This window comes from Mytilus galloprovincialis, chromosome 5, assembly GCF_965363235.1.
Source record: "Mytilus galloprovincialis chromosome 5, xbMytGall1.hap1.1, whole genome shotgun sequence".
Classification (NCBI taxonomy): domain Eukaryota; kingdom Metazoa; phylum Mollusca; class Bivalvia; order Mytilida; family Mytilidae; genus Mytilus; species Mytilus galloprovincialis.
Window position 1 is genome coordinate 90,416,795 of NC_134842.1, and position 19,178 is coordinate 90,435,972.

The following is a 19,178-nucleotide window of genomic DNA, read 5'->3' on the forward strand; positions in this document are numbered from 1 at the left end:
AGCCTTCTAGTTATGACTTTGTGTTCAATTCCTTAGCTTCTGTTGCAAATAAAATATGATTAAACTACGAAAAAAAAGGTACACCTGCTAGTTGACAGAAATAAGAAGTAAACAGAAGAATATCAAATCTACCTACCTGCGCACAAACTCTTTTGGGAATGCAGCATGGTTTTCGGATGTCATTCTATATATATCTTGCTCCTAAAAGTTATTAATATCATATTTAATTTTCATGTCACTAATAAACAAATACAACATCAATAAATGGACCTTAAAAGAAAAAAAGTCGTGAAAAAGTAATAAATTATTAACGGTCTAAGTTCAAATTATGTTTTATCCATAACTGGTTATGTACCAACACTTTGAATAGCGGAAACAACAAGTTATGTCTACATTAAACTGTCCGAGGTGAATTTAAATTTGCTAGTCATTTGTTACTGTTCATATTAAGGTCATATAAAGATTCAAGAATTACACATTATACGATAAAGAAATCACTATCATATTTTCAAGATGTGCGTGAAAAATAACTGCAATTTGCTTGAAATCAAGTCATTTTACCGTGCCCCAAAATTTAGAAAATAATTAGATAATTGAATATTGTTTTTATTGGTATTATAAAAAAGAAGATGTGGTATGATTGCCAATGAGACAACTATCCACAAAAAACCAAAATAACACAGACATTAACAACTATAGGTCACCGCACGGCCTTCAACAATGAGCAAAGCCCATATCGCATAGTGAGCTATAAAAGGCCCCTATAAAACAATGTAAAACAATTCAAACGAGAAAACTGACGGCCTTATTTATGTACAAAAATGAACGAAAAACAAATATGTAACACATAAACAAACGACAACCACTGAATTACAGGCTCCTGACTTGGGACAGGCACATACATAAATAATGTGGCGGGGTTAAACATGTTAGCGGGATCCCAACCCTCCCCTAACCTGGGACAGTGGTATAACAGTACAACATAAGAAAGAACTATACAAATCAGTTGAAAAAGGCTTAACTCATCAGATGGACAAAAATACAGTGGACGTGGCCCGGTACTTATACATCCCGACACAAAAAAGACACAATGAACAGATCTGAGAGTACTCGCAGTTATCTGACAGCTAGTTCAAAGCCACTAACAACTAATAAAAAAAAATCATCATCAAAATCATTCTAGTATTGATTTTTTTATCAGTAAATTGAAAGGAAACTAAATATCTATTTTATATACATAATATACACATTCATGGATCTAAAATCTGTTGATACATGTATCTTGGATCAAGGTCATGTTTTTTCTGACTGTTAATGACGTCTTTACACCAAATCCATTGAATGGTGGATGTGTACTGATTGATAATTTAGTCTAAGATGCATGATTTTTTTTTAATTATTTGTTAGTGACTTTGAAATAGCTGTCAGTAAATGCGAGTACTCTCATACTAACTGTACTTATAGTGTGTAGTTTTTTTTTTTGGTTAGGATATACAAGTACCCAGTGTTATATACCTCTATTTGGTATTTCTGGTTACTGGAAATGTAGGACTTAATTTAGCCTGTTTATTCTATTTTACGGGACTGTTTACTTTTTTATGTTTGTCGGTGGCGAACAGTTAGTGTCGTCTGCCATACACGTGTTTGTTAAATGGCAGTAAAATAAAATTTGGATAACTAAATGCGTGACTTCAATCCCATAGTCCCCCCCCCCCCCCCCCCCCAGACAACAAAAAGGATTGAGGCCCACGACACCGGCACCGTCCAATCTGTGTTTTTGTTATATGTATTTATATTTGTATCCATCTAGTCATGATAAGCTAAGCCTTTTTCAACTGATTGTTATAGTTCGTTCTTGTGTTGTAATGTAATGTTACACCACTGTCCCAGGTTAGGGGAGGGTTGGGATCCCGCTAACATGTTTTACCCCGTCACATTATGCACGTATGTGCCTGTCCAAAGTCAGGAGCCAGTATTCAGTAGTTATCGGTTGTTGATGTGTTACATACTTGTACATTAACTATGCCGTTAGTTTTCTCGTTTGAATTGTTTTACATTTGTCATTTCGGGGCCTTTTATAGCTAACTATGCGGTATGGGCTTTGTGCATTGTTGGAGGCCGTATGGTGATCTATAGCTGTTAGTGTCTGTGTCATTTGGGCTCTTGTGGAGAGTTGTCTCATTAGAAATTATACCACACCTTCTTTTTTATGTTAAATAATAACTGTACATTCAATATGACAATCTTTTGTTTTAAGTAAACCGTACAACAATGAACACGAACTCATGTCGACATTTTTAACAACGAAACTATTTTTAAGCTCAAGATTTTTCTTTTTCAGTTGGTTTCAGATTTCCGAATTCATTTAAAAGAGACCGGTTGTAGGGATAAAACAAAATGATGAGACAAATGTATAGGCTACAGCGACTTTTATACGTGTATAAAATAGTCTGGAAATGATGGAACCATCTTGCTGTGTCTCATTGGACATATCTTTTGTCATAACGCAGTCATTTATCATTTATTCTGTTGTACACAAAATTATGATTCCCGACCATATTTTTCCTCAGAAAATACAGATTCAATAAATCATTGTCTAAGCAGAAAAAAATCCCGGAAGGAATAACCAATACTAGAATTCAAATACTTACACATACATATTTTTAATGACACGTACAGTCATTGACCTTAGACTTAACGGTATTCAACGCACCTTGATATACGATATAATACATGTATGATCATGTTAATAAACATGTTCACTTTTTAAATGTTAGAAGAAGTCATGTCTTATAAAATGACCCTTTGACAATGTGTGAACAATGATGTTATCAGAGACATATTATGTATTATATGTCTCTGATGTTATACATTGAAGAATCACAATATTACAATCAAAACATTACAATTCCTTCGTACAAAGAGGGGAAAAAAGGGTGCTATTCTGTTAAAATTTTACATCATTACAATATAATCTAAAGTTGTAAAAATTTAACAAAATAGGCCATGCACTCACTTTTATTAACATATTCCTCGACAAAGACATTACTCGTAGTCTGTCTAGAGGCAAGTTTGTTTTTTATTTAGATTTTAAGACTATCAATCAAATTATTTTTTTCTTCAAAATGTAACTCTATAAGGTAAAAGGAAAATCTGGATAAAGAATATTTTCTTTTTGTTCATCTGCTTGAACACACTATTTTCCCCATCAAATTGGGGATCAGAATATTTTTTCAAGGAAAAACAATAATCATCCCCCATTTTGTAGTTAAATGGTTGTTCGCTAATAGACCATTTTCTTAATATCGAGTCCGAATTCCCCGACCTACCTATTGTTTTAATATTAATTTGTCCTCAATCTAGATTGAGGAGGAAAGGACGATAACTCTGTCTGTATGGGAGATTGGCAATCAATCATGATATTATGCATATTACCGACTTTTGTCTTCGGAGTATATAGTTTTTCGCCAGGTAACCTAACCTGTTGTAGGATATTCTCTGTCATGTGAGTGCAGTGCAACTTTAAGAAGTTAAATCAAATTTACACTCGTTGTTATTTGGAAAAAAAATATGTTTTCCAATTATTTTGTTGTGCATATAGAAAACATAAAATAATGTTCTTATCTCAATTTGAAACAATTGTAAACTTGATTTTACTTCTTTTAGTCGCTCTAACTTGACCAATCATTGAGTGAAAATATTTATAAACAATTCTAAATTTGAGAAAATGTTAACGGTCTCAAAAATCAAACAGTTCACCACAACTTCTTAATTGTTATCTTTAAGTTACAAAAAATCCATTTATGATAATATAAGATGTAATTGTTTTAATCTTTTGTTTGGGGTATTTTTGTCGTTTTGTGTGGATTCTATATTGTTTGTCCTAGCGTTTTTTACTCTAATTTGAAATGCAGACTTCATGCCTCGTGTCACCGAAAAAACAAACGTTAAAGCCTCGGTCACATCTAAACGGATAGCTCGAACGGACGCCTAACGGATAACTTTTTTTTCAATCCGTTCATGTCCGTTAGACGTCCGTTCTTATCCGTTAAACGTCCGTCTATATCCGTTGCATGTCCGTTTAGCGTACGTTTTATCCGTCGACGTCCGTTCTGTCCGGTGGAAAATTTTGAGCATGTTCCAAACTTTGAACGGACGGATGAGATGTCCGTTGAAATTCCGGTATGCGTCCGTTTTGTACAGTACTCGTCCGTTTCGTTTCTGTTTTGTATCTGTTGCGTGTCCGTTGTACATCCGTTGGAGGTATGGCAGATAAATTCACCAACGGACTTCTTCCGGAAGTTAAAAGGATAAAACGGATGTTGAACGAATGTGTCACGGACTTCTACCGGACGTATAACGGATAAAACGGATGATGAACGGATCTGAAACGGATAAATGCCAATTAAGAATTTCGCGTAGGAAATGAAAATTATTGGTATTTCAGTTTGTGAATTCTTATTATTCATAATCGATCTTAGAGTAAGGGCACGTCTTCACAATCATACAGCTCTTATTCAGGCCAGACACTGCCCTTTGTCGGCATTTTGAAGAACGAACCACAACCAGTTACACAGAAACATTTTGAATATTTATGCGATTTACATGTATTATTATTGTCGCCTTTAATTTTTCCGTATATCTTCTTCATCCGTTTTATCCGGTACACTTCCGTTAGGTGTCCGTTTTATGCGGTACTCGTCCGTTGGATGTACGTTCGAACGGTCCGTTGTGTCCGATACGTTTCCGTTTCTCGTACGTTGCATATCCGGTGTGTGTCCCTTATGCATTCGTTACGCGTCCATTTTATAAGGTCAGTACATCAACGGACTCCAACGGATAACAATTTTGTCAACGGACAATTTTTATTTTTATCCGTTAGGCGTCCGTTCGTGCTTTCCGGTAAGGTGTGACCGAGTCTTTATGAACGAACGAATAAATTAATGAATTAACGAATATCACATAATTTGAATAATAAAAGATTCTTGTGAAAATCCAATGTCTTCATCGTAAAATGACTACATTATAACACATGTCATTTTCCCACAAGATATGAATTTCTTTTGAAGCATGGCGATAAAAATGTTTTATCTGTTTATATATACTCAAGTCAAAATGGAGATAACACTTTGTGTTTGACAATAATTTGTCAAGGTCACGAAAGGTGAGAATGCTTTAATAGTATCACACAAATACGGCAAAAAAAAAAATCTGTAAGAGTAGTTTTAAGCGGATTTTTTCATTACTGGTACTTAATGTACATATTGAGCTACTATACAGTAAGTTCTATCATGTTTTCAATTTATATCCTGAAATTAATTTGAGAGAGAGAGAGAGATCACCATATTTATATATAGACCATAATATATGTAAAAAGAAGATGTGGTATGATTGCGAATGAGACAACTCTCCACAATCGACCAAATGACACAGAAATTAACAACTAAAGGTCAAATTACCGCATAGTCGTATTTTATAAATTATAATGGAATATATATAGGCAGCTCTCTCACAAGCAGAAAATCCATAATGAAACAATACAAGATCATATAGCCTATAGGGGTATACACTACATTTGGGCAGTATGTTTTTCGGTCTTTACGTCTGTTCGTTCGTACTTTCGTTCGTTCGTTTGCCCGTTCGTTCGTTCGGCCAATGATTTGTTCGTCCATTCATCCGTCTGTACCGCTTCAGATTAAAGTTTTTTAAGGTTGTCAGTAAAGGTAGCTTTTGATGAAATTAATGCCTAATAAACTTGAAATTTAGTAGACATGTTTCATATGAAATGATCTTTCTAATTTTAATGCAAAAATAAAAAGTTTTAATCCTAATTTCACAGTCCAGTGAACAAAGAAAATGAAAGAGCGAGTGATGCATCCGTGTACTATGGACACATTCTTCTTGGGAGTTACAAATAAATACGTCAAAATTACTCAGATAAAAACTTAATAAAGCAGGTGCACAAGTTCACGTCTTGTTGATAAGATTTTGGGCAAGTTTGGTCAAATTCTATCAATTCTGTTTTTGGTCTTGGATAAACAAAAGAAGGCTCGGACAACAACGATGACGACACTAGACAGAGTGAACCCTTCATTTTTTAGATTTGGCTACATCTTGGCGCTGTCATTCGTTGCAACAATGAGAGTGGAAACAAGTAACAAACTGATAATTGAAATACTACAAATAAAATAATAAAAAAACAATATGCAACTGTAATTTTTAGCATCTACTTGTGAATATCGTCAGGGCACTTTTATTTTAAGATGCATGTTTTATAATCAGTGTTGAAGGCCTTGTTTTCATTGTGAGTTTAAGATGAAGAACTGTAATAAAGCGTTCTTCCTTTGCATTTTTTTGTTTGCTGTAAATGTATTATTTTTTGGCATGTCTGGTACCCCTATCGTTTCCTTTCTATTATATATAGTCACGGTGCCATTTGAAAAATTACTGTTGTCAATATTGCCAACAAATAAATATATTATATGATATACAATTTCTCCATTAATGAAGCAGATATCAAGCATGTGCCTGTCCCAAGTCTGGAATTGGTCGTCGTTTGTTGCTGTATAGATATCTTATTTTGTTTTTCGCTTATTGCTTTGTGTATAAATCAGGTCGTTGATATTATCGTTTGAATCGTTTTGTGTAGTTATGTCATTCGGGGCATTTTATAGCTCGCTATGTTGTATACATGGAGTTTCGTCGATGTGGAAGGTTGTACGATGGCTTCTCCGTCATTTAAAGGGTTCTCTCATTTGCGACCAATACCACAATCTCTTTAATATTTAATACCAAACAACAAAAACAAAAAGACAAATAAAAATGGGGTCTTCGGCAATGCACGAGTACCTACGGAAAGAGACTACAGAAAATAGACTTTCAACAATATATTTGTTTATAAATTCCATTAACATGAAAAATACAACAACAAAGACAACCAATAACGACCCAATCACAGGGCTATGCACATTCTCATGTGGCGGGTTAAACAAGCTTCGGAGACATGACACATTTCACTTTTAAATCTCGTTCATGCAGTTGAAAAGCAAAAGGTACAGATGTATGTTTTTTTTAATCATCAGCTACATATATACGTAACGAAATATTGATAACGTAAGCCTTTGACGAAGATTTCATTAGGACCTCGATGGCTGAGTGGTCTTAGTAGTTCTTCTATTGTATCACTAGCCTGTCACTGATGTTGTAACTTCGAACCTTATACATACTAGTAGCATGTGCGCTCGACTCCAACCTTACGAAGGTCGGTAGGTCTCTCTTGACACTCCGGCTACCTCCAACATAAAAAACTGAACGCCACGAAATAGACAATAATGTTAAAAGGGGCATGTCCAACCAATTAATCAATCAAACTTTCAGAGATTAAGACATAAGAGCGTTTACAATAAGGATAACCCCAAAAGTATTTGACCTGCGCAGTTTTTATAACCCCGAGGTATGCATATAACATTTGACATACAACTAATCCCTGATGAAAAATGTAAGTGCGAGAATTCTTGCATCATCTTCATGTCCAAGGAACATAATTTCCCTAGTAAGACTGAGTTTTAAAATGTTGTATCAATCATTAATTATACATGATTGTATTTGTGTAAGAACAAAATTTGCTCATTTCATTTAAAATCTAACCGTCCGTTTTCTTATATATAAATTGAAGGCTGAAGACCACGATATTATCTTTACATAAATTAGTAGTACCAAAGTAAGATTGAATAATATATCCATTGTTTTTTGTCACAAAGCGAAGTCGGTATATGGAAATGCTGATGTCTGCATACAATTCTCTCTAAATTTTTATTTGACACAGAAGTTATTTCGTAGTCATAGTAACAACAAATGATACCCGATGTCTGTCTCCTTGACACATGCACGTGTTTTTGGCACACCATTCATTAAGTACGCACAAGACCAACAACTCTGGAAGCTAATAACAACCATAAAAAACGTAAGCCTCCATGTTAGATATTTTGCACCACGTTAAAAGAATAATACCATTTATGCTTTATTGTCTCATGCCTGATAAGCAATGGCTACATATTTACTTCAAGTGAGCTTGAACGACTGATATCTACTGAGTATGATGAATTCGCCGTTTCGTAATCTTATCCATGTGGGTAATATTTAGAGAAATTATGTACTGAAACGTTATTATTTGTTGACGATCCCTTACCTATGGAAAATGATGTGACGGTATCTTTACTTTGGGTTACGGACAATGAACCTATTCTTTATGATAGTCCATATACATGTAGTTTCTAAAACCGTGCAGATTTGGGTAGAAACAACAACCAAAATCTCCCTTCTATTTCAAAACCATGCAATCAAACACTCGTAATAAACTATGACAGTGCTCAAAACTGAAATAATTTATAAAATACAACTAAAAATCAAATAATGATTATTTTTGTTTGTTTTATAATGTTGGTAGTTATGAAAGAAACAAGGTTTATCTGTCAAAGGTTATCCAGTGTCTTTTTAAAGTAAGTTAAATTATCTGAATTCTTTAGTACGGACTTACTCGAGAAAAAAAAATGCAAACAATTTTATTTTATTATTACTCAATTATTACATTAAGGGACGGAATAGCCATTACAATTATAGACATTACAAAAATGTATTCCATGCATAACACCAACAGAATCAGAAATTAGGAACGAAAAAAAAATAACCAATACATAACTTACCATTTTCGATAAATTCTTCAGTTACTATCAAAACATTAAAAAGAATGGCAAAAAAAGAACTAAGAAACATACGGACTAGATAATATTGTTTTTACGTAATAAAGTTCATAACATCAAATCACGCGTAAAATCGAACTAATAACATTTAGTTTTTTTTATATAAAAAAATGTATCATGTTATCATATAATCTGACAACTATTCTAATCACGACGCTGTAAAACTCGTGCAACTTAACAAATTTTATTAAAAATATTCATGTTCTTCGAAATGTTTTACATCAGGGCTATCGACACAGAAGTTGTTCGATTGGATTTCCTTCACGTTTGATCTAGAACGATGTCGGAATTTACAAGTACCATTTCCGGCAAGAGGGACATAAAAAGTATCAACACCTTTGAAACATCGCTAGAATCAGCCACCACATAGTTGTAAAAACTTGGAGCACATTTCAAAAGGTGAGAAATGATATAAATTTATTGCATAATGATATAATGTAACTATACCATCATGTAAAATACTTTAATAATTTGGAATTATTACAACACACAGGACAGGTATAGTGGGTTTTTTTTTATCTTATAAAGTGCTGCAGATAAAGGGAGGTGCACATTTTTTTTTATTTATCTTTTAATGTGTGCTTTTCAATTTTCATAAACAATAAATATTAGCGTTTTTCAAAATTATGAGTTTTTCAGGAATGTTTTATTGCATTTCTACTGCCGAATAAATTTCGGATTGGACGAAGTTTTGTATGAAAAAAAGAAAATATGGGGTAAATGTCAAGTAGACAGCAACACAACGACAAAAAGACTTTCCAACAATCGTCTCGAATCAAATCAAGTCTATGATAATTAGTGGAATTATAACTGTAATGAATGCTAATGAAATATATAAGAATAGTTGTACGTAATATATTTCACCAAACATCAAGGCTCAAAGTATAAAAACAAATTCGGCACAATAACTGATTTGAATCGGAAGCAATGATTGTATTGACTTACTTTCAAAAGAGTTAAGGAGAAAACGTATATTCGACTAATTATAATTTACCAAACAGACTTTTGAAAGTACATGTATATACAAACAGTATCTTGCATCAAAATTGCTTGCCAAAATTGGTAACCTTAGTTAAGAATGATTGGTTATCTTGTTTTTGTTTTTTTGTCGGAAATTCTTTTTTTTCTTCATCATTTAGAGTCATGATTTGTGATTCTTTTTATAATTCTATTACATATAATAGTTTAAAAGACATTTGTTTAATGTAATAAAATCATTGTAATGTTTATATAATTTTTAGAGGAAAACATAATGATCAAATGATTAATTTATGAAACATTTAGAGTGAGACATCTCCCGCCTAATTGACCATGGCTTATGTCACAAAAAAAGAAGATTTTTTTTCTTATTTTTGTATTTCTGTAATGGAAATATCATTAATCTAAAACAGTTTAAAAAAAACAGAGGAGCCAATATCCTTAACTAAGTTTATACTAAATATATATACTGAACAACTAGTAACATATTTGGTTAGGGGCAGGAGTTTCTCGCTACATTGAAGACCCATTGGTGGCCTTCGGCTGTTGTCTGTTCTTTGGTCGGGTTATTGTCTCTTTGACACATTTCCCATTTCCATTCTCAATTTTATGATAGTTCGTTATGTGAAAAAAATGTGCTGATATATATTAAATAGAACTTCTGTAATGCCAATACTTTAAACTCTAAAACTTTTTATAAACAAATCCTTTATCTATATTATGAACCCGATCTGTTTACATCGCGTGAGTAGGATATTGCCATTAAGTCTTTTACTCATGAAGCGTACAATGCATCGATTGGCTAACAACGTTCTTTAAAATTGATTTTCAACCAATGAAATACAAGCTTTTATATTTTATATTTTAGAAAAATGAAACTTATCACATTGCTATAGATTCTGGCAAAGCGAATGACGTATGCATGTGTAATATTACTTATTCTAGTTTATTATTTGTATGATCCTTTCAAAGTGATTGTTTTATTATTTCTCTTTTTTCCAGGTGGACCAAATATGAATTCTATAATCATTTCTGTATTTTGCTTTCTTCTCATATCCGGTATACAATGCATGCGTAAGTACATAACGAGTTATCTAATTATCAATATATTGTTTACTCATACATATTCTTAGTAGTATAAATGTATCACTAATTTAAGAGGGTACACATTGGTTCAAGGAGATAACTCTTTAAATCGGTTATGCGTTTGTAAAAGTCAAGTTTCATCTGCAACAGATTGAAAAAAATCTATGTAACCAAGAAGCTTGTAATGTATTTATGAAAATGGTAAACACAAAAGTACTGATGATTCTAAGTGTTATTTCCCTTAACTTAGGGATTAAGTTTTCTTTAAATAGTACTTTGTTTGTGTGTGTTTGTTTGTTTTGGTTTTGGTTTGACTTTGTTTAAAATATTCTTTCACATCAGTTTTAATTTTTTTTTCTTTTAATTTTTTTTGGTCATTTTCTAGTATTATATTGTTGCGTTTCATAATGAATAAAATGATTTTGATCGGATCGAGGAGCTTTGATAAGAGCCATTATTTGTATCCTAAAATCTCAAATTAGCACAATTCCTAAGCACATTAGGAAAGGATGCTTCTCTTTGTTGACATATAAAAAAACACCGCATATTTAGAGACTTTGTTGCAAAAACATCAACTTAGATGTTATGAATATGTCAAAATTGACATATATTTTAATTATACAGAGACACTTTTGTTACGTTTTAAACTGAAAAGGCATGTGAATGCGCCGTTCCCAAATTCAGAGGGGGGGTTACAGTGGGAGTATAAGGAACCCGGGTCCCTTCTTATAGAACTAAGGTTAATGCAAAGATTTTTTTTCTAGTCCTTCTCTGAAAGTTCTGAAAATAAACAACAAACAAAAAACCGTTATGAATAGCTTAGTTACATAAGTATGGACACAATTTGTGTAACGATTCTTTGTTAATTATTATTTTTTGATATAGAATCATTTATTTTCTATAAAATTGTCATAGTTTCAAAGAAAACTAGATGTTGTATATATATGCAATTCATATACAAAAAATATTCATCAGTGATTTTTGTATAAAAAAAAATGTAAAAATGAAGCCAGTTTTAAAAGAGTGGTACACATTTTCAAGGTTACAATTTTATCAGCTGAAAAAAAATATTTTTTCCCCCAAGATAAACAGCAAAACATTAATATTTTCTGTTATGGACGACATAACATGTCCAGTATCTGTATTGAATGCCCTTAATTTAAAATTTCTTCTTTTGAATGATGTTTAGCTCCTCCAAAAGGCATGCCCATGCCTATGCCTGGTGGAGGTGGTGGTAAAATGATGGGTGGTGGAATGCCAATGCCTAAGGATGGTGGTATGATGATGATGGGTGGCATGATGCCAATGGGAGGTAAGATGCCTATGCCAATGGGTGGAATGCCTATGCCTATGGGTGGAATGCCAATGGGTGGAATGCCGATGGACGGTATGCCTATGGGAGGTATGCCGCCAGGAGGAAAGCCAATGCCCATGGGAGGAATGCCGATGCCAATGGGAACTATGCCGATGCCAATGATGGGCGGTGGTATGCCAATGATGGCTGGAGGTATGCCAATGATGGGAGGTATGATGGGTGGTATGCCAATGATGGGTATTATGCCAATGATGGGTGGTATGCCAATGGGAGGTATGATGGGTGGAATGCCAATGATGGGTGGTATGCCTATGATGGGTGGAATGCCAATGGGTGGTATGATGGGTGGAGCCGCCGCTGCAGGTGGAGAGACAGAGTATGAACCCCCAGAACCAGCTGCGCCTGCTACACCAGCTGCAAGTACTACTCCACCAGCAGAAGCAGCTCCTGGTGCAGGTGCAGGTGGTATGCCAGCTGGAGGAACACCAATGCCAATGGGAGGTATGATGATGATGATGGCCAAAATGCCTGGTGGTAAAATGCAACCAATGGGAATGATGCCAATGGGTGGAACAGGTGGAATGCCAATGGGTGGTATGCCAATGGGTAGCATGCCAATGGGAATGATGCCAATGGGTGGAAAAGGGGGAATGCCAATGGGAATGATGCCCATGGGTGGAAAAGGTGGAATGCCAATGGGTGGTATGCCAATGGGTGGCATGCCAATGGGAATGATGCCAATGGGTGGAAAAGGTGGAATGCCAATGGGAATGATGCCAATGGGTGGAAAAGGTGGAATGCCAATGGGTGGCATGCCAATGGGAATGATGCCAATGGGTGGAAAAGGTGGAATGCCAATGGGTGGCATGCCAATGGGTGGCATGCCAATGGGAATGATGCCAATGGGTGGAATGCCAATGGGAGGTATGCCAATGGGGGGAAAAGGTGGAATGCCAATGGGTGGTATGCCAATGGGTGGCGAAATGTCTATTGAAGGAATGCCTATGGGAGGAAAAGGCGGTATGCCAATGGGTGGTATGCCAATGGGTGGAATGCCTATGGGTGGAAAAGGTGGTATGTCAATGGGGGGAATGCCAATGGGTGAAATGTCTATAGAAAGAATGCCTATGGGAGGAAAAGGTGGTATGCCTATGCCAATGGGTGGAATGCCAATGGGTGGTATGCCGATGGGGGGAATGCCGATGGGCGGTATGCCGATGGGAGGAAAGGGTGGTATGCCAATGGGTGGAATGCCAATGTCAATGGGTGGTATGCCTATGGGTGGTATGCCTATGGGCGGTATGCCTATGGGAGGTAAAGGTGGTATGCCAATGGGCGGTATGCCTATGGGAGGTAAAGGTGGAATGCCGATGGGAGTAAAAGGCGGTATGCCTATGCCAATGGGTGGAATGCCAATGCCAATGAGTGGAATGCCAATGGGTGGAATGCCGATGGGTGGTATGCCAATGGGAGGAATGCCGATGGGAGGAAAAGGTGGTATGCCAATGGGTGGAATGCCATCGATGATGCCAATGGGTGGAAAAAAAAGTAAGTGTTATTATATATATAAAGAGAGATGTAATGATAAACTTTTCACGTTTACTGGTTAAAGCTGAATTTAACAAATAATGATTTTATAAACCTTTATTAGACTATTATTTATGAATAATTTACAAATGAAAAGACTACGTCATAAAAGAATAAAACAATTTATACGTAAAAGTTTCATCCTTATAATTATAATTGCAGTTCTTGTAAGCAATATTTAATAGGTTGTTCAATCTACGGTTTGCATGTCGTTACTAAAGATTGCCCTGCCATTTCGAACTACTGAAATCAATAAATGTTAGATTGATGCGATTAAACTGAAAAAACACAAACCTCAAAAATAGGAACCCAACCAAGAACCGGGTTGATATCATGTGCAACAATAAGGGTATGCAGATCCTGCTCCACATGTGGCATCCGTCGTGTTGACCATGTCAGAATAAATCCTTTTAAAAGTAAAAGCATTTAGAATTTATTTATTAAATCTATTAACCACTGCTGCATCTTATTTAATTGTGTTCGCATTGCTTTACTTTCATGCGCCCGTTTATGCGGCGTATTATTGTATACCGTTGTTCGTCTGTCCGTCCGTCCGTCGCCTGGGAATAACTCAAAAATGTTTTTTACCAATGTTAATGAAACTGTGATGAATTGTTTATATCTATTACTGTATAGTTTGGTTCATGTCATATGTTACTTTTGTACCCTTGATTTATGTATTTTGTTGCCCTCTTCGATTCTCACTTGTGTTTAAAGAAGTTGTGTTATGAGTTCATTTATTTTTTTGATCGGTCCTAATTATGATTTTTGTTTTGTTTTGCAGGATATAAAAGATATGCATCGAAAGGTAATTGATCTCCTACAACTGTTTCACCTTAGCTAAAACTACGATTCATGGAACATAATGAAACTCTTAACTTAAGTGAAATGTCAAGTTTGACAAACAATGAATACAACACTTTATAACTTTCATGCATTCAAATTGCTTTTCTGGATTAACCATCACCAGGAACGTTGGAAGCCGAGTGTTTGAAAGCCAAGGATGTATAAGAACCGAAAGAGTTGATTGGCTATATGACCAAAAAGGATATAAAATAATAACAGTTGGAACATTATTAATTTGGTGGTGCCTCTTAAAACAAATTTCGACATTGAAGGGTACTATCTAACTTAACTTAAGTTCATAGTCCATTTGTTATAGTTGCTAGAATGAATGGTTACTATACATAAAGATTATTAACTGCAGAAATTTACAATTTTTCTCATCGGCAATGCAACCATTGACATTCCACCCATATGCATTTAAGTATTCCACCAATATGCATTTGCGTTTAACATTGGCATGTTACCCATGTGCATTGACGTCTAACATTGGCAATGTTACCCATGTGCTTTGACGTAAAACATCTGCATTTTACCAATGGGCATTGGCGTTTAACAAAAACTTTGTGATTACAATTCGTTCATATAACTTTTCATTCCGAATAACCTTTTTTGTTGGGATTTTATTAAATTATATTCTTCTCTCTCTCTCGTTTGATCTAATGAAATTAGGTGGGATGATATTCATGTAAAATTCTTCACCAAAAAAATATCAAAACAATACACGCCTTAGTCTTTACAGAAAATATGGAACATGGTAAGGAACATAATTAGAGATAAAATAGAACACAACTAGTGAAGAGAAGTACTGTTATGTCATGTTCAGTGGGAAACGACAGTGGTGTTTATTTTATGTCTTTTTGAATTAATTTTGACGAAAAATTTCTTGGTTTTTACGTAGATTGTAATAATAACGACCATCAGAAATAAAAACAAAATGACTAGATAACAGTATAAAACCCTGCATATTCAATAAACAAATAGTTTCAATAAGCTTTTTTTTTCATTTATTGTCAATCTAAATTGATTTATAAGTGCTATGTGTATTACAGGTAAAGCCGGTGGCATGATGGGTGGTAAAGGAATGGGAATGATGGGAGGTGGTATGGGCGGAGCTAAAGGAATGGGTATGATGGAAGGCGGTATGGGCGGATCTAAAAGAATGGGCATGATGGAAGTTGGTATGGGCGGAGCTAAAGGTATGGGCATGCCAATGATGATGATGATGCCAAAAATGGGAGGAGGAAAAGGAATGGGCATGATGGAAGGTGGAATGGGAGGAGGAAAAGGAATGGGCATGATGGAAGGTGGAATGGGAGGAGGAAAAGGAATGGGCATGATGGAAGGTGGTATGGGAGGAGGAAAAGGAATGGGCATGCCAATGATGATGCCTGAGATGGGTGGTAAGGGAATGCCAATGATGATGCCCGAGATGGGCGGAAAAGGAATGCAAACGATGATGCCTGAGATGGGTGGAAAAGGAATGGGTATGATGATGCCAATGATGATGATGATGCCAGAGATGGGAAGAAAGGGCATGGGAATGCCAATGATGATGCCAGAGATGGGAGGAAAAGGCATGGGAATGCCAATGATGATGCCAGAGATGGGAGGAAAAGGCAAGGGAATGCCAATGATGATGCCAGAGATGGGAGGAAAAGGTATGGGAATGCCAATGATGATGCCAGAGATGGGAGGAAAAGGAATGGGTATGATGATGCCTGAGATGGGTGGAAAGGGAATGGGCATGATGGAAGGTGGAATGGGAGGAGGCAAAGGCATGGGAATGCCAATGATGATGATGATGCCAGAGATGGGAGGAAAAGGAATGGGCATGATGGAAAAAATGATGATGATGATGCCTGAGATGGGAGGAAAAGGAATGGGTATGATGATGCCAGAAATGGGCGGAAAAGATATGGGAATGATGATGCCTGAAATGGGTGGAAAAGGAATGGGTATGATGATGCCTGAGATGGGCGGGAAAGGAATGGGTATGATGATGCCTGAGATGGGCGGGAAAGGAATGGGTATGCCAATGATGATGCCTGAAATGGGCGGGAAAGGCATGGGTATGATGGAAAAAATGATGATGATGATGCCAGAGATGGGAGGAAAAGGAATGGGCATGATGGAAAAAGGAATGGGTATGCCAATGATGATGCCTGAAATGGGCGGGAAAGGCATGGGTATGATGGAAAAAATGATGATGATGATGCCTGAGATGGGAGGAAAAGGAATGGGCATGATGGAAAAAGGAATGGGTATGCCAATGATGATGCCTGAAATGGGCGGGAAAGGCATGGGTATGATGGAAAAAATGATGATGATGATGCCTGAGATGGGAGGAAAAGGAATGGGCATGATGGAAAAAGGAATGGGAATGCCAATGATGATGCCAGAGACGGGTGGAAAAGGAATGGGCATGATGGAAGGTGGAATGGGTGGTAAAGACATGGGCATGATGATGATGCCTAAAATGGAAATGATGGGAGGAAAAGGAATGGGAATGATGGAAATGCCAATGTCTATGCCAATGATGAAAGGTGGTATGCCAATGCCAATGATGGAAGGAGGAATGGGTGGCAAAGAAATGCCAATGTCTATGCCAATGATGAAAGGTGGTATGCCAATGCCGATGATGGGTGGCAAAGAAATGCCAATGTCTATGCCAATGATGAAAGGTGGTATGCCTATGCCAATGATGGGTGGCAAAGAAATGCCAATGTCTATGCCAATGATGAAAGGTGGTATGCCTATGCCAATGATGGGAGGAGGAATGGGTGGCAAAGAAATGCCAATGTCTATGCCAATGATGCCAAGCAAAATGATGGAAATGACGCCAATGATGGGAGGTGGAAAAGGTTGATCGTCAGTATAGTCATATAAATCAAAGGAGTAGGTCCAGACCCCTTTTTGGCCCCAAAATATAGCAGTTTTACAAAATTGTTAAAATGTATACTTTTAGTTATTTATTGGACAGTAGAATGTTTCTGCTACATAAATATGGGCTGTTTTTGACAATACTATGTACATATATCGAGTACTAGCACCATTAAGTCATGCTAAATTACTGAAATCTTCACAATTCTAGCATTTTGGTTAAATTTTAGACGGTTTCCGTGTAAAACGAAAGTGGCCGCATTCGTGTTCATCCAAAATATTTAAATGTAAGTTGTATTTGATGATAATACATAACATATATAAAGGTTGAGGATGAACACGGATGCGGCCACTTTCATTTTTGACAAAAACGATCTTAAAAGTGACATTTTTCAGCATATTTGGTAGATTTTTCATATTTGAGCTTGAATGGAAGCGATTTTAATGACCAAATTAGTTAAAATCTTTCACATACATTAATTGAATCAAATTAAATAGACACTTAAGTGATTAAAAAGTGGTAAACATCTTTCGTCAGATAAACCTGAAATTTGAGGTCAAAATCGGTCCTTACTGGACCTACTCCTTTGGATGTAACACGTCATCTGATTGGCTGGCAGTGTTTTGTCTATCAGCTCATAGACATAATTTTGACCTGTCACCATGACATCATCAATGTTTTTTCTTGATTACACCGGCTTAAAATAGAATTTAGAATTAAATAATTAAAAAGGAGTAGGTCCGGTAAGGACCGATTTTGGCCTCAAATTTCAGGTTTATCTGACGAAAGATTTTGAACACTTTTTAAACACTTAAGTGTCTATTTCATTTGATTCAATTAGTTTATGTGAAAGACAAATAACAATACACAAAACACAACATATAAAACTAAAGACTGAGCAACCCGAATCCGACCAAAACTGGTGGTGATCTCAGTTGTTCAGATTCTGCTCCCCATGTGGCACCCGTACCATTTAATTACCCTCATATGAAACCCTTAAACGAATCTAATCATCAATTTTAATAATTGTTGACTGACGCCGATGATAACTTCCGTGCCCCCTGTCATAGAATTCGTGAATTATGTTCACAGTTAAATAAAACATTTTATTGGCTTTTGGCTATGTACATTGTTTTGCTTCTCAACCGCTAGTTTGTAAACAGTTTCGGGAGAAGTTCAACTTATGAATAAACAAATTCTCATTTTATGAGAGCCTTATGGGTTTTACAAAATAGAAAATAACGAGCCAAATATAAAGGTGAAACTAGGCAAAATAAAAAAAGATTAAAGAATAAGGGAGTATTATAATATAAAGAAAAGAGAATAGTTGTCTATGAATGGAAAAATGGAAAATAAATTAAGAACACAGAATAATGGGGTGCTAGAATATAAAGAATAGAATAATTATCTAAACATTAAAATGTAGTCAGAATAAATAAAGAATACATAATAATAGGGTACTCAAATATAAAGAATAGAAAATATTTTTGTTTTTGTAATTGTAATTGTATCCAATGTTTCTTATACCAATGTCTTTTCTGTTGTAGGAGTGTATTAAGAATTCATACAGTCAAAATCAACGATAACACCTGAAGACTTTCGAATTATTATGTCAACCTAAAAATGCCAAAGTGTCCCTTTATGTTTTGTTTATGTTATATTTTGTATATCTTATGAATGTGCTCCAGTTTGTTTGTTAATTTACTTAGTAAATGCTGCAAAAATA

The 19,178-nt window shown here is 35.5% G+C and overlaps 1 protein-coding gene across 7 annotated transcripts; it reads left to right on the top strand.

Annotated features, from left to right (window-relative positions):
- The first annotated feature begins 5,086 nt into the window (after positions 1–5,086).
- On the top strand, positions 5,087–19,178 carry LOC143076683 (uncharacterized). Of its 7 annotated transcripts, none has more exons than XM_076252524.1 (8): positions 5,159–5,279; positions 8,985–9,158; positions 10,740–10,811; positions 12,013–12,999; positions 13,084–13,686; positions 14,510–14,533; positions 15,621–17,432; positions 19,000–19,178. In XM_076252524.1, the coding sequence occupies exons 3-8, from the start codon at positions 10,751–10,753 to the stop codon at positions 19,008–19,010; spliced, it is 3,498 nt and encodes a 1,165-aa protein (XP_076108639.1). In that variant the 5' UTR covers positions 5,159–5,279; positions 8,985–9,158; positions 10,740–10,750; the 3' UTR covers positions 19,011–19,178. The 7 variants fall into 7 exon arrangements, with proteins under 7 accessions (XP_076108634.1, XP_076108639.1, XP_076108636.1 ...); XM_076252521.1 differs by having other exon boundaries at positions 12,013–12,891; positions 12,931–13,686; XM_076252523.1 differs by having other exon boundaries at positions 12,013–12,837; positions 12,892–13,686.